This window comes from Echiichthys vipera, assembly GCF_963691815.1.
Source record: "Echiichthys vipera genome assembly, chromosome: 16".
Taxonomy (NCBI): domain Eukaryota; kingdom Metazoa; phylum Chordata; class Actinopteri; order Perciformes; family Trachinidae; genus Echiichthys; species Echiichthys vipera.
The window spans coordinates 7,701,458-7,718,537 of NC_139841.1; the positions used below are offsets into that span (position 1 = coordinate 7,701,458).

Here is a 17,080-nt window from a genome sequence, read left to right on the forward strand (position 1 = left end):
TCCATGGTATTACAAACAAAACCCAAAAGAGAAAAAACAACAGAAAAATCAGTAAGTACATAAAAGTAGAGAATCCAATAGAAAGTCAGAGAAATATTAGTGGTGCACTGTAGTGACTTTGCTGGGAACCGTAGGGTCGCTGGTTCAAGTCCCTGTGTGGACCATGTATGGAGCGTAGACTGGTGGCTGGAGAGGTGCCAGTTCATCTCCTGGGCACTGCCGGGGTGCTGTTGAGCAAGGCACCGAACCCCCAACTGCTCGGGGCGCCGGTCACTGGCAGCCCCCTCGCTCTAACATCTCTCCTTAATTGCATGTATAGGTCCTGTGTGTGTGTGTGTGTGTGCATGTGTGTGTATTTCGGGCCTGTGTGTGTAACACGATTAATAATAAGAGTGAAAAAATTTAATTTCCCCGTTGCGGGATAAATAAAGTAATTCTTCTTCTTCTTCTTCTTCTAGTGAAAAAGGTAATAGAAAATGATAAAAATGTGCTAGCCTTCATCAACAAAATGTCTGGTACATGGGCTGATTGTTCCAGATTGTGCAAATACTTGGATAACTTCAGAAAAGAAGAGTTCTCCCCCTCCGTTTGTAACTGTCAAGTCTCAAACCCAAAACATCTGGTTTATGTCTCTGCAGCCAGGAAACTCCAGAGCTCTTCCCGTAACAATCAGGGACAAGGAGATTGTGTAAGAACTTTAACTCATTATTGTTGTTCGAGTTTTTATTTTCAGATGTTTTCGGACAGTGATTTGGCAATTTAAAAAAACACTGGATTCCCAGGAGAAATCACAGAGGGAGGTTTTATATGCTGCTGCTGCTCCAAACCTCGAGTCAGACTGAGCTCTGCCTGCAGTGCAGAGAGGACTCTTAACTGCCCAAATACACATTCAGCAGCTGTGATCTGTGCATTCATATCTGCTGAAGAGGACATCAGTATAAGTGGTGAGCATGTTGACTGAACATAATGCTTTGTTGCTGTGTACTATTTTTAAGCATCTATTTTTAAAAGCCTTTTCTCTTTTCTGCCTTTTTAAAAGGAGTTATTACTTTATTCTCTTTTTTCCAAATGACTTATTTCTTTATTCTTTTTTGTCTTTGTAAAGTCTCTTTTCTCTTGTTTTTATTATTTGTAATAGAATAATTGTATTTATCTTATTAAATGCCCGTTTTGTTTTATCTCATTAAGTGATGGTCACAGATATCGATAGTATTAGGATAAACTGTAAATCCTAGAGAGGAGGTTTTACTATCAGCCCTTTGTGGCGTCTTACCTTTGCTGATGTTTGTTGTTGTCCACTTTTGCTTTTATCACTTCCTTTGTGCTGTTAAACAAAACTAAATGTTATGCTTCGTATAAAACACTGACTTCACTGCTAAAACGAAAATGTACCTTGCCTTCCCTAAAAGTTGATTTCTGTGCAGCAATATATTTCACATGATTGTATATGTGTAGTCCAAGTGCCAATAAACCGCTTGAACCCTAATATATCCAGTCTGAATGTAAAACATGTAGTGTTGCGTAATAAACTTTGGAAATAGAGAAGAACAAAACATTTCAGAGGTTAAGAAGCAAAAGTGGCAGTGGGGCTGCAGCATGTTGAGCTGCTCTCTAGTTGAATGTTTGGGTTAATGGATGTCCTCACAGTCCAAGCATTATGTTGTCCATACAGTTTGTTAATATGTCCCACTGTGGAGAGCATCACCATTCAATTTTGAGTTGATGTGTGTGTTGATATAATGTTAAAAGCACAATAAATGATCAATATCGTTAAAAAATCTCAAGAATAGAATCTAAAAATAAAAAACAAAAACTATTTTAGCACTGTGTGTATCTACTTGAATAAAAGCAGAAAGTCGTTGGTTCTGATCACCAAATATTTTTCAGAGGAAGTGAAACCAGTCTGAACTTCCCTGATGGCTCCTTCCAGCCGCTTGGTCCTGCTGCTACAGCTTCTCAGCTGGATATCAGCTGGCCTGGCCTGTTTCTGTGACCGCTACCCCTGGGGGTCCTGGTCGGCCTGCTCCATGACCTGCAACCACGGTACACAGCACAGACAAAGGTAAGACATGCTGATGCAGGTAAGACGGTACGCAGTGTAGCATTTTTGGGTTATGAATTTTGCAAATTGAAACTTAGAACTCAAAATAGAAGCAAAAATACGAGAATGCTTTCCTCTGCTGTTTTCACTTATTGTTGTAAAATACAAATACCCACTTGCAGATGATGCCAACAGTTGTGATTTTCATACTTTTCCGACAGGGTATTTAATTATCATGATGGTTATTTCTGGAAGAGCAGTTGCCATCAGCTGTGTGAGAAACATGACAGTAGAGCTTGTAACGAGCAGAGCTGTCCAGTCAACTGCCTGCTGACAGAGTTCGGGCCTTGGTCCGCCTGCTCGCCCTGCGCCAAGAAACAGGCAAGAAACACACTCAAACTTTCAGCTTCAAGAGCTTCACATCCTAACTTGTTGTCTTCTTTTAGAGAATAGAGCTTAATCTTTCACCTGGAGGTTTCATTAGCAGTCTCATGCCAAAGTCCCACTTGATGAGCGTCCATTGATACATGTATTATATAATTTCAGAAAGGCAGAGCACATGGGTGTCTTGAATACTTACTGTTCATAATTAAACTATATATGTATATTTATAGTTGGAACTGTGACACAGCATACAGTATTTGTCATATGATGGGTTTTGGATAAACTTTGAGTAATTGTTAAAGTTATTAAACACATAGCCAGTTGAGGTGGTTCGGGCATCTAGTAAGGATGCCCCCTGGGCACCTACCTAGGGAGGTGTTCCAGGCACGTCCGGCTGGGAGGAGGCCTCGGGGAAGACCCAGGACCAGGTGGAGAGATTAGATCTCCACACTGGCCTGGGAACGCCTCAGGATCCCCCAGTTAGAGCTGGTTAATGTGGCCCGGGAAAGGGAAGTTTGGGGTCCCCTGCTAAAGCTGCTGCCCCCGCGAAGATAAGATGAACACGTTATTTTTTTATCTCTTATTTTATTATTTCTTTGTGCCAATAACTTTTTTTTATTCATTCCTTTTTTTAACCTGTTCTAGTAAATGATAAAAAAAAAAAACAGGTGTCCAGACACATTAGAACTGGACTATTTCAGTTAAAGCCAATGCCAATTCTTTTTTAGCATGATAATAAACATAAAAAGAGTAAAGTAAATACTGCATGATAATAATTACATTAAAAGTAGTGATATAACAGTACATGGTATGACAAAAGTAGTGAGCGTTAATGAAGGCTGTGGCCAGGATTTTAGAAATACCCGGGCCATCGTCCAAATTCCCCCAGCACAACCCAAGTCCCACGGCCCTAAGCCAAAACACTTTGTTTATATTCCATTCATTTATGAAGCAGACACGTTTTGGTGGAAATTTAGGGGTGTCTGGATTACTTTTTTCAAATGAAATCATAATTTCAAATCTTAATCAATCTCGTTCACATCGCCACAGTTGCGGACGCGGTCAGTGCAGAGGCCCTCCCAGTTCGGTGGATCGTCCTGCAGCGTGGAGCTGACAGAGGAGAGGCCCTGTTACCCCTCCGACGAGTGCAAATTAGCGCCCATCGACTGCAGAGACGACTTTAAGTGCGATAATGGTAAGTAGTGTCTTTACATAACTGGAAAAAAGCGTCTCAACCTTTAAATGCAGTGTCATTTTAGTTAAAATTCTTCTTATCATAACTTTTCAAACTGCTTGAAGGAATGAAATCAACATCTCTTCAGCATTAGGACTTGTTCAATCTCTGATCTGCTGTCACACTACACACTGTCTCACACACACACACACACACACACACACACACACACACACACACACACACACACACACACACACACACACACACACACACACACACAAACACAGATAAAGATGCACACCAACATTTTATCTTTCACGAATCATCCTTTTGGCTGCAGGACGCTGCATCAACTCGACGCTAACATGCAATGGACAGAACGACTGTGTAGATAACTCTGATGAGAGGGGCTGTGGCGCCTTCAAAGTTGTATGTCCAGCGGAGAAGAGAGTGGCCCCCGGGGCTGACCTGGTGGGAAATGGGTAAGCTGAAGGTCAAAAGGTCACTTCTGAGTGTCCAACTTTTCCAACATTCCTTCCTGCTGTGTACATAATTTACATTCCTTTCTGTCAAGTGCTCCTAATGCCTATCCTCATAATAACAACTGTCTTGCACTGTTGCATTGAATTTGATATTCTTTTAGGAGTGTTGTTGTACCACTGCTGCAAATACAGAAATACAATTGTACTTATTGGAGCCCACATTTTGTTAACATAAAAATTAAAACTTAATATATTTTGTGATAAAGATATTTGTATATACAGTATATGTGTTAGTTAAGACATTACAGCTGGATCAATAAACTATTTTTTTTTTAAATGATGGTAACAACAAATATAAAATAATAAATTCTCAACAGTAACCATCACTGACTATTAAATATTTAAGATAATTATAAATAAAAACACATAAAACAAATTAAACTACTTTTTACATAATCTGATATCGGCCACTATTACACGGCTTTGTTGAATACTCAATTCTGATTGGTCAATTACAGCATTGGTCTGTGTCTGAGTAGACTTCTGCTATGGGTGCAGTTCTTATCATAGACTCATTTCTGAAATGAATATTCTGTGTCCAATTGTTGATTTCTTTAGTAAGCAGCCATCAGGGTCCCGGATCACTCTGTCGGGGTTTATTCCGCAATAATCACCCATTCACCCTATGTTATCCTTTACTATACAAAATATCGGTCTGCAGGTGTATTGTTGGACTTAGCCACTTATCGTATATTAAAAGTTAATGAGATTTGACTTTTCACTGATTTGTGTTTGAAGGTTTGATGCTCTAGCAGAGGAGCCAAGGGGAGCGGTACTGGACAACATGTTTATGGGAGGAAGTTGCATCATCAGGAGGCCCCCGACAACACTGCTCTACCATCGAATCCCCCACAACTTTGAGAGCTTTGACATCAAGGTAGTGTTCCTGCTTGTAATATTTAATTGTACAGCCCATCAGTAAAACTAGCCTGGTCAAAATAGGTCTTTTGTTGTGCTGACTGTGCTGTTGTGCTCACTCATGGCTGTTTCCGCACTAGTGTAACCACTAGGAACAGCCATGGTCAGACATCCTTTCACAGTGGCTTCAGTGTAATAATCTGAAAAATGATTTCATCAGCGGTTTACAGAACACTTCGTTTCAGCTTTGGCTTTGTTGTAACTCTTCTTGTTATTATAGACCTTGATTTACCAATTCAGTTGTGGTTGTGGTTGTAAAGGTTGGAGTGTTGGATGACTTCAGCACCGAGCCCAAGCCGCTGCACACCGAGTCCATCAATGTGAAGACATCCAAATCGTCTGGAGGCAGCCAACAAGATGGAAACATGTTTTTCTTCCCCATCTTTTTCTTCGGTAGGAGATCCAGAACGCATGCCAGCTCTAGCAGTGCAGCTTTTGAAGCTTCAAAGAAAACGGTAAGTGACTCAAACAACAACACACACATCTGTAGTGATATACTTGTCAGGACCTTCATTTACATTATGCATTCCCGAATCCCCTAACCTTAACGTAAAGAAGTGAGGACCAGACAAAATGTCCCCCCTTTGACAGATGTCCTCACTCTCAAGATCTGAAACATGGTCCCCACAACAATAGGTACAAGACACACACACACACACACACACACACACACACACACACACACACACACACACACACACACACACACACACACACACACACACACACACACACACACACACACACACATCTGTTTACATGCACACACAATGCTCATTGCAACTATACTCTCCTTCTTCATCTTCCCCTTCTCCTTCTTAGTCATTTCTTATCTTTGCTTTTGTAGGACTCCAAGTTTTTCCGAGTGCACCAAGTTCTACCCGTATCCACATTCAAGGTGAGGGACCCGGGGGACCTTGTCCTTTCGCAGCCTTTCCTCCAGTTCCTTCATGCTCTTCCTCTCGAGTATAACTACGCCCTCTACAGGGACATCTTCCAGCGCTTTGGGACGCACTACTACAGCTCAGGGAAACTGGGAGGCCACTATGACCTGTTGTACCAGTACAGCCGTGAGGAGCTCACCAGTTCAGGTACAACAGCACGGCCAGGTGGTCAAAATTTAGAATGACACCCTGGGCTGCAGAGTTGACCTTGTCCTAGTTGTCTGTTTGATGCTGCTTTTCAAAATGATGTTAAAACAGCAGTTTTTCTGACATAAATCACACTTGTATATTTTGAGCGTATATTGAAAAAAGTCAATCACAAACATAATGTCTCCTAGGACTTTCTCTACACATGACTTTGTTATTCAGTCGCACTCCCAACTTAAACATGAAGAAAAAAGAATGTTTTTTATCAGAAGCTTATATCTTCATAGGCAATCTGATCCTTCATACAGTACCTTACCTCTGCACAGGAGCCATCAATGTTTAAAATTTCCACCAGAGTAGGAGGTCAAAGGTGAAATCTTCATTATGTTGTTCAATGATAATTCTTTCTGGTTTGGTCACTGAATAAACTAGAGGGACATTTAATTTACCTATAATATGGAAATATAAAGTGCAATATAATATCATGTTGTCAGTTCCTTTGTGTGTCACGTTGCTCTCCACTCTTTCTCTCCAACAGGTCAAAATGAAGAGCACATCAAAGGCTGCCTGGCCAAAGAGACCACCTGGACCGTCATCCTCTACACGGAACACAGCAGTGTAACCCGATGCTCCGACAACAAAATGACTGAGAAATATCAAGGTTTCTTATAAAATCTGCCGTGAAGCACACCTTTATTCCCAACCCTACTGTTTGTACCTTACTGACTGTTAAAAGAACAGTGATCTTTATTACCACCATAGTATTTGCTTCTATCATGCCATAAACATTTCTTTGATCCAGGCTCGTTCATCCAGGCTGCAGAGAAGTCTTTCTCCATGGTGAAAGGAGGTCGAGCCAGAGAGGCAGCAGCATTGGCCTGGGAGAGGCAGGGCCCCGCTCCAGATCGAACTTCCTACAAGAACTGGGCCAAGTCCGTTCTCGACAACCCTGCTGTGGTGGAAGCTGAGGTTAAATTAAAAAGCACTGAAATGTCTTCAAGCATGCAGACGATTCAAAAAGAAAAAGGCAAATATACAAAAAGATGAATTTGCGTTCAAGTATGTGTGTTTGTGCAGGTTTTTCCCATCATAGATCTGGTTCGAGGGATCCCATGTGCTGCCACAAAGAGGAGACACCTGAGGAGGGCCCTGCTGCAGTACCTAGAGGAGTTTGAACCCTGCAAGTGCTCTCCCTGCCCCAACAACGCTAGGCCTGTTCTCTCTGGCACAGAGTGCAAGTGTGTTTGCCAAACCGGCACATTTGGCTCCAACTGTGAGAAACGAGCTCCGGACTATACTTCAGGTACAGCAAGACTGCTGCAGAGCACAATATGTGTTCAAGTTAAGTCATGAGAGCACTGCTTCTGGGTGATGCACAAGAAGAGAGTGGGTGGAGTATTTTTTAAACTTTGTTTCTGGTAATCAAAATTGGCTCAGAATCTAAGTAATCAATTTAAGCTTTGGATTCGATTCTCTAACAAAAGTATTGCTGTGTTCACACTACAAGCGATAAAGCAACTGGCTACAAGTTATTTTCAACAAAAGCCGGTAACTTGAAGCTACAAATCAAGGTTGAGCTGTCCTCAAATTTTCTCAGCGCTCCAATGATGCAGGGAAGCATCAACCAACTATGTGTTTTGTAAAGACACAATGGTTTTGAAAATGGGTTATTTAGCTAAGTTAGCCGGTGCTATGCTAGCTTTCTGTATATTCTGGTGCACCTGGGGATGCAATAGGGCGGCGTAATGTTAAATGAAACATTCGCTTTAGGAAACACTTTAACAATGACTCAGCAACAATTTAACTGGCCAAGCTTTTGTTGTTTTGTAGCTTTTGCTGCTTGTAGTATGAACATAGCATCATGGTCATCTGTGAGACACAATGATGAAAATGTGTACTAGGAGTGTGTCATTGACTATTTCTCTGCCAAGCGCAGTGGATGAGGCAGCTGGCAGCAGGTGACACACAGAACAAGCTGAGCAGTCATTAATTAATCTGTTCAAAACACAGATACAGTGTGAAAAAAAACCGTGGGTGTGAGTTAATAATAAGATGGAAATGTATGTGTATATAATTTAACAGCATGAGTACCGTGGGCTACACCGCAGCTAACACAAGCACTATCAAAATCACAAAATTATTGAAAGTTAAATGTAAGTAATGTTTAAATCTTGACTCGTCTCATGAATTCCGTATCATGTATCCTCTCGTCTCATGAGCTGAGGGTCTCGTCACACCACTAATGCTAACATATCTTTGTTTAGAAGGTACTGTATGATGTATGACGTTTACCATGTTCATCATCTAGGTTTAGCATTACATTTAGCGTTACCTAACATATGCTAATTAGCACTAAAGACAAAGTACTGCTGACGGGAATGTCATAACTTCGGCAGGTATTTTCCATAAACTGAGTATTGGACAGGGTCATCCCTATGTATTTCTCCAAAAGGGTCCTGTGTTCCTCTGTCGCGTAAGCCTCTGTTGATTTAAAATGGCATTTTGTTAGGGTTATAGGTTACAGTTAGGGTCAGGGTTAGGGGGTAGTGTTAGGATCTACATAGGCCTATATGCCATGGAATTAAGCACTTTTTATGGAAACAATAACAGACCGGGGAACATTGGACCCTTTCTCTGAAAAGCGGGGAACATCGGACCTTATTTCAAAATAAGGGTCCGATGTGCTCGGTCACATACAAAGTGGGGAACATAGGACCAGGGGAACATAGGAACGCTCCCTATTGGACAATTTTTACGTGTAGGCCTGATAATGATGCTAGATAATCAGATAATCTGATGATTACCATTGATCCTGAGAGGGACATGGATGTCTGCATCCAATTGTATGGCAATCCTTCCAAAAGTTGTTAAGACATTTCGCTCTGGGACAATCTGGTGGACTGAAAGACAAATCCCACTGATAGACCTCCATTGCTATCCATAGAGCCATGGATAAAAAAGGCTGAAAAGCATAATCTTTAGCTTCTGCCATAGATGGTGTCGATTGCTTGCAAAAGAATTTTGATCTTTGTGAGTGCGTATTCCTAACAGAAATTAATTTTGGGACTCATGACTTGACTTTGCTCTTTCAATTTTGGTGTTCTTGCACATTTGATTTTTCATCAAAGAAAAAGATAATTCTGATGAGATTGTTTGTCTTTTGAACTGATTATTCAAGCAGGTTAAATGCCCATTCAAGCCTTGAAGTGCTTCAACTGTCAGTCACCAATATTACCTATACACAAAAGGAACAGGGCTTTTACTGCATAAACCAGGGGGCCTGAAATAAAGAAAAAACTATTTACCATTGACAGTCTTGCTTTCTAAGTGCATGAACCAGCCTTGGCATATTTCCTCTGGATTGTCTTTTAAAACACTTCTATCAGCATCTGCATATGCACTTCTGTTTTTGCCTGGTTTGTCAGTCCATGTGTACCTCCAACACTTTGGTCCAGAGCAAGATATCTTTATTTTCTGTGGATTTTTATTGTCCCCACAGGATGAATCTTTATGATTTTGGTTACCGCCTGACCTGAAACCTTTATTATGCTCATTGTAAAGAAATGTAAAATTAACTTCCATGCTCCCCAAAGGATGAACTATTTCATTTTAATGAGCCCATGGCTTTACTTCCAGTATCTACCTTAATCTAAAATTTAAATGAAAGCTCCTCTACTGGTGGAAATATTCTAAAACTTCTGTTCCAACACGTTCATATTGTGGGATTTGAAGACTCAAACACAACCCGTAGGGGCTGCTAGCAGTAGTAGACTTTTGAGCTTAGATGTAATTATATATTATGTTTAGTTATGTTCACATTGGAAATGTGGTGTGGTGTTAACAGATGTGGTGGATGGGTACTGGAGCTGCTGGGGGCCCTGGAGTCACTGTGGAGCCTCAATGAAGAGACATAGGACGAGGCGATGTGATAACCCCGCCCCCCTCAAGGGAGGCCAACCCTGCAACGGTCCTGACAGACATGAGGATCCGTGTCATGTCTCTATCTTCGAAAAGTAGGACGAACGGTTTACTTGTTACAGTCATGAAAAGCCATGAAAAACATTTTTCCTCCCTGAAATGTACCCTATTTTTATGCAGATGTTGCAACCACTGCTGCTGCTGATAAATATATTAAACCCAAATTTTAAAAATGTGTAGGTTGTATTGTCTTCGTGTCATGAAGTGTTTTGGGCATAATTTTGGATTTACTGTGTTGTGTTTTTCTGTGTTTGTGTTTAGACAGGAGACCTGTGACGATGATGACGACTTCACTATAGGTTGGAAGGACGAGCTGCCTCCTGGTGTGCAGGGCTGTCTGAGGCCACAGAAGCCCGCCAACAGCTTCCTCAGGGTAAACACTAACACACAGCCTGTAGTTAGTTTATTGCTTTTTATTGCTTATTACTGCCAAAAAAAAAATGCACATCTGAAAAGTTGAAATTAGAAAAGTTGAAGTGTCTGTATAGAGTCTTGAGTGTGCCAATTTAAAAAAAACTTTGAATTTTAAATTATAATTAATCAATTATTTTAATACAAAATTTAACAAATACCTATGCAAATGCATTTCAATTATTCAATAAAAAGAAAAAACATTATTATTAGTTATCTCTTCATTATGCCTTAGTATGTTAAACAATATCATCCAAAAATAACAATATGTATCTTAAAATGATAAAATATCACTTTGTATCTCAATAAGTAAATATAACATATGAGAAATATGACACTGTTATTACAATAGGAAGCTATTATTATGTAATACTCATAGAAAAACCGTTTTAAAAATAAATAAATACAAATTTTAAACTATAGTTATATACATAACTAATTATATAATATAATGCTTGAATAATAAATAATATATTATTATAGAATGCAATGCTTGATACATATAATGCCATAATAAATGCTCAAATAAAAAAATAAAAAAATAATGAATTAATAATAAATAAATAAATACAAATACAAATGTGTAAATATATAAATACATGAATACATACATACATAAATACACAATCAAATTTAATATTTTGTTCAATGCAATTTATTGAGTATATTTATAAAATATTTATTTAATTATATATTTATTAAGCATTACATTATATAATGTAATAATTTATTTAAGCATTCAATTACATAATTAGTTATGACTTTGTACATTTAGTTTGGTCACATAACCCCAACAAGTACTATGAAAACTAAAAGAGAGATGCCAAGGAGGGTTTATATTTGTATTTTCCTGTTCAGCTTTCTAACTGGTATTTATGAACTTCCTCTTCTGACAGAAATCCAAGCAGTATTACAACTTTGGTGAGGATGAGGAGTTCCAGTGCTACACTGGATTTGACCTGGAGGGTTTTCAGTTCATCAACTGTCTTCCTGATGGGACATGGAGTCAACCAATTGGAAAATGCATCAGTAAGTTTGGTTTCTCATCAAGCAAACAGTGATCTGAGACATGAGGACAATTTCTTAAAGTCTAATCCTCATCATCAGCGGACAAAAATCTCTCCTCCCTTTTTCCTTTTTAGGAAAACTGTGCCTTCCTCCCGAGATCCCTGATGGCATGATGCTGTTCCCTGAAAAAGATGAATATAAAGTGGGGGAATCAGTGGGTTTGAACTGTATTGAGACGGGCCTGCGGCCGATGCCACCAGGCTTCTACAAATGCAGCGACAGTTCCACCTGGGAGCCTCCATTACCAGCTGACCTACGCTGCACTGATGGTACAGTAGATAAATTATTTTGAACGCCAACATTCATAATAAATCAGGAAGAACTTTCACATTACTTTTCATGCAGGTGTGCCACAAAAAAGAGGGAGATCCCAGTGGTTCAATTACATAACTAAATACATACATATATACATATGGACTTTCATCAGAGCCAAACTTAATTTCAGAACAAACCATTTAATTCAACAGTGACGGCCCACAAAGACTCTGACCCACCGCCATGACTCTGGTTCCGGGAGCTATTTTCCTTTCAGCCCAAATGCAGTTTGAGCTAGTATAGTACTGGGTTCAGCGCACATCTACAGTGAAATGTGGCCAGAGTTCAGACTGCATTTTGCGTGATGCAGCTGCAAATCATTATGGTGCGGCACAAGCCATAGGAACTAATGGGCTTCAGACCATAGCAGTGTCATTGCCCCGTTTGTTCTGAAAGGCTCATAAAGCCCTTGAACACCCACACAGGTGTTTTCAGTTAACCTAGTTGATTAGACCTTTTCTCAGGACTGTGTAGGTGTGTCTACTGTGATTGACTGACATCTTCCCAAGTCTCCTGTTAGCGTTGTTTCACCTGTTAAGGAGGGACAAAGTACACCTTTATCATTCTTAGTGATAGACGAACATTTATGATGTCATAAATTCCCATCAAAGCCCTGCCCACCTTCAACCCAAGCGAGGTCTAATCAGCCAGAATAACTGAAAACACCTGTGTGGGTGTTCAGGGGCTTTAAATAGTGTTATGCCAGGATCTAAGCCAGCCAACTATGAGATGAATTGTGTATTTGGAAAGTGGAAGGAAAGGCAGAGGTAAACAAGCTCCTCCATCAGAGACAACTTGTTGTTGACATTGCAAATAACAACATATCAACACTGTCAATATCATATGGCTTCTACCCTATGAATGGGATTTTAACTTCCAGAACCACACTTTTGAGCTCTGCAGAGGATGCTGCAGTTTCGGCACTGCATTCCTGGGACTAGTTTTTCATGTTACATCCTCATAAAGACTCACCTTATTAATAATGGTAAAATGGTAAATGGACTTGTACTTATATAGCGCCTTTCTAGTCATCTGACTACTCAAGGCGCTTCACAGTGTCTGTCACATTCACCCATTCACACAGACATTCACACTGATGGCAGTGGACATCTACATACCATCTAATCTAATGTAATCATTCACACCACATTTACACACCCATGCGCAGCATGGGGAGCAATTCGGGGTTCAGTGTCTTGCCCAAGGACACTTCGACATGTGGACCAGGGGGAGATGGGGATCGAACCACCAATCTCTCGAACAGAGGACGACCCCCTCTGCCACCAAGCCACAGCCGTCCCCAATAATGTGATGTAACCCTTACTTTAACCCCTTCTTTTAACCTAACCCTAACATACCTCTTAGCTAGCTGCTATCTTACCTCTCTGATAACCCGCCATCTAGTCCCTCAAGATTGTAGTCGCAACAACAAAAAGTAATCCCAGCAGTCGGTTTGCCATGTTGGTCAGACCCGGTCCAGTAGCCTACAGGAGACCGGAGTCTGTTTGAGCCTGTTTGAACCCATCCCCTCCGGCATATCGCACCATAAAAACAAGTATTGCAGAGGAGTTTGACTGACAGTTACCGTGAGCCGTTACCTATTAGAGCTAGATAAATTACATTAGCTTACGGATCAAGGAGAAACATGGTCATTTCAGCGTGCATTTTAATGCTGTTGAACACCTTTATCTCAGTCCATGGAGTGAATGCTTGGTTTATATTTGCCCGACAAATAACGCCCCCTTCACTGAGGCTCTGAAGCAAACTCCATTTCACCCAGTGCCAGCCTACAGTAGCTGCGATGAACAACAGGCAACCCTTGCAACCCGCAATGCCCAACGCTATTGGCTGGTCCAATGTAAACCGCACATGACAGAAAGTCATTGTCAAACCTGTCAAAATTCTTTTAAAATATTAATTCAGACTAAATATATATTTTTATGGAAAAGCAATACTTTCATTCTGTACCCTTCAAAACACCAAGTGGGTGTATTATTTAAAAAAAATATAGAGATTTAATAAAGATAACACATATTTAACCTTTACCCTTCATAGCCATCTGCTAACTTACATGTATTTTAACCGAACGTAAACCTTAACCCTTCATAGCTATCTGCTAACTTACATGTATTTTAACCTAACGTAAACCTTAACCCTTCATAGCTATCTGCTAACTTACATGTATTTTAACCTAACGTAAACCTTAACCCTTCATAGCTATCTGCTAACTTACATGTATTTTAACCTAACGTAAACCTTAACCCTTCATAGCTAGCTGCTAACTTAACTAACTAGGGTCATAGAAATAGGGTCCTAGGTTCTAAAACTACAGCTTCCTCTATTGCAGGGACATACATTATAATATAGGATGAGATACAACCTGCCATGGGTGTTTTTGAACACCATATTTGCTTCAAGGATGACGACTATCTGGTTGGTTTGGTAAATGCACATCTGGTTCCCCACCTCTGATAAAGTGCAGCACACGGCTGCTTCCCACGGCTTTTCTATGGGAAACATCAAGGACTGTCTCCCAAACAGTGGATGGGTAAGATGATACAGCTAATGTTTTATATAAAAATACTCCGAAGGAAATGACAAAGGTGTCTCTTGTTTCTGTGTATTCCCTGAATGCAGAGGAACCGTTTGTTCCTGAGGATCGATGTGGACCAGGAGAGAAACTGCAGGACTCTAAGTGTGTCTGTATTCAACGGGAAAGCTGCCTGTAAGTTTTAATGAACTGTGTTATTGAGGTTATTTTCATGTAATTTATATAAGGTCACTTTTTCAGTCATTCTGATGTGGAGCACTTTCAGTTGCATTTTATCCATTGTGGTATAGAAAAAAACATATTTTTTATTATATCAAATCTTGAACAGGTATTTATTATAAGACAACTATATGTGTGTGTGTGTGTGTGTGTGTGTGTGTGTGTGCGTGTGTGTGTTTAGTTCACAGCTGGACAGTCTCTGCATCCTGAACTTTGACATTGGTGTCACCGTGTCAATGTCCCTCTGCTCTTTCAACGCTGGTCGTTGCCACGGTGATCCACTTTTCTTTGTCAGCGAGAGCGCGTGTGACACAGCTGACTTGGCCAAATTGGAGTGGGCCATGTTCCGAGCCAACATGTCCTCTAAGAGCTCTATTCAGGAGCCCTGTGATCTTGACACGTGTTATGAATGGGAGACCTGCTCTGGTGAGTTTGTCTGACATGAAAGCATTATGGCATGCAGTCAAATATTTGGACTGAAAAAGAGTTGAAGAACTGAATTTCTGAGATCGGACAGATTCTAAGCGGACCTCGAGTATAACCATGTTATCTAAATCAGAGGTTTTCAGAGTGTAAGACGGGACTCCCCAGAGGGGCTCCAAACTGTTTCAGGGGAGGTCTTCGTGAATGGAAGTGAAGACACATTGGTTATAACATAAGCTATGTAAAGAAGATCACATAGAATATTCAAATAAGTGTAATAGTTAATGAATGAGTAAAAACATCAAACCAGATTTGATTATTTGAAGACTACATATCATTTTCCTAATGCTAATTCACGTCTGTCCTCAGCATCTAAGAAGTGTGAGTGCAGAGTCGCTCGGAACTGCCCCAAAGTTGAAGAGCACATGTTCTGTGTGAAGCTGACCAGGACCCAGAGGACTCGCAGCATGGACCTTTGTTCCATGGCCGCCCTCAAATGTGCCAGCTATCAGTTTGAGATACTCAATGAAGGCGCCTGTGAGTCCAGATGATCCTTCAATCGCTTTTCTGTGCCGTTGCACTCAACCTCTGAATTAATCAGACATCTGACATCACAGACATCATAGCACATTTTGCACTGTATATCTTTAAGATTAAAAGAAAACTACACTGGCAAGCAAATCCACCAAGAACCCGATGCAACTCAAAACCAAATGTATACACCTAACCCTGTGATGGAAAAGCCCAGAGCATTGCTAAATCGGGCTTAAACAGGTGGTTAAGGATGTGCCCGTTAGTTTGGGTGTGCATCTAGTGCCCTCTCAGAGCCTATTTTCCTAAAAGGCACTAGATGGCAGCTCAAGACAACAAAGTATCATTGGATTTTCACCAAATTTAACATTATAATACTGAAGATGACACAGAAATGTAACCTAACCCTAAAATAAAGGGTATATGACATTTGCATACCAAATTTGTGTCATTTATACACTTTTGATCTTGCGGATGCTTTGTAGATAAACTGTTGATATCTACGCAAAGATAGAAGGTTTATCAGATCACAGGCATCTTCAAACATGGGCCACACTGTTTGGAAAATGCTTTTCTCTACAACAGCTCTGAATACTTGGTGATGCAGTCAATCAAACCCAACCTTTCATGTGCACTGTTGACCTGATCTGACACACTTTTGAAAGATGAGTCAGTCAGTCAGGTGTAATTACAGGCGCAGAGTGGAATATTTACACTTGCTTAATGTGTTCCACATGTAACAATAAAAACATAAAATCATAACATTGTTATTTTATTTTTCATGGAGATTTTCACTGCACCTCTTGCTCACCATTTAAAACTGTAAGATACGGCATTTACTATTGCTATCCAAGAATATTTTTCAAACCATGATTTTCTTTTTTTTAATCTGATCAAGAGAAATCAAGATACTAAAGACCTAGACTGACGTAAAGAATGACTCAAATAAAGTGACAAAGACTTTCTTCTTTGATTAAATAGCATCAAGGGTGACACTTGGATTGAGGATTCAGGAAACAAATACAATATGTATGTCTCTCCATTCACATATTTTATGCCCATTTTGTGCATAAATTTCCTCAACTGCGCAAACAAGTCTTTATGCTTGATTGAGGTGGTTTTATGGAAAAAGAGTTGACGCACCAATACTACTACTACTGGCTAAGGCAACTTATTTTGTTTCCGATTATCAACCTCTACTTCTTCTACTTTGTTTACTGGAGGATTAGCCTGTAGCACCAACTTCTGACATTGTAGTCAAGTTTATTCAATCCAAACATGATTACATTACATTACATTTCATTTAGCTGACGCTTTTGTGGGTACAAACCAGAAGAGCAAGTCATTAAGTAGGTGCGGTAGCTTAAAATAAGCCGATCTATAGAGTGCTATAGATGAGTGCTTTTTTTTTCTATTAATCCTCTCCTTAGC

At 40.1% G+C, this 17,080-nt stretch overlaps 1 protein-coding gene across 1 annotated transcript; it reads left to right on the forward strand.

Annotated features, from left to right (window-relative positions):
* The first annotated feature begins 820 nt into the window (after positions 1–820).
* On the forward strand, positions 821–16,377 carry c6.2 (complement component 6, duplicate 2). Its single transcript, XM_083930385.1, has 18 exons — positions 821–944; positions 1,888–2,062; positions 2,263–2,422; positions 3,476–3,620; positions 3,943–4,084; positions 4,883–5,021; positions 5,323–5,517; positions 5,910–6,153; positions 6,692–6,814; positions 6,956–7,122; positions 7,231–7,456; positions 9,998–10,166; positions 10,393–10,504; positions 11,439–11,571; positions 11,685–11,879; positions 14,563–14,650; positions 14,877–15,121; positions 15,488–16,377. The coding sequence occupies exons 2-18, from the start codon at positions 1,917–1,919 to the stop codon at positions 15,667–15,669; spliced, it is 2,811 nt and encodes a 936-aa protein (XP_083786511.1). The 5' UTR covers positions 821–944; positions 1,888–1,916; the 3' UTR covers positions 15,670–16,377.
* The last annotated feature ends 703 nt before the right edge of the window (positions 16,378–17,080 follow it).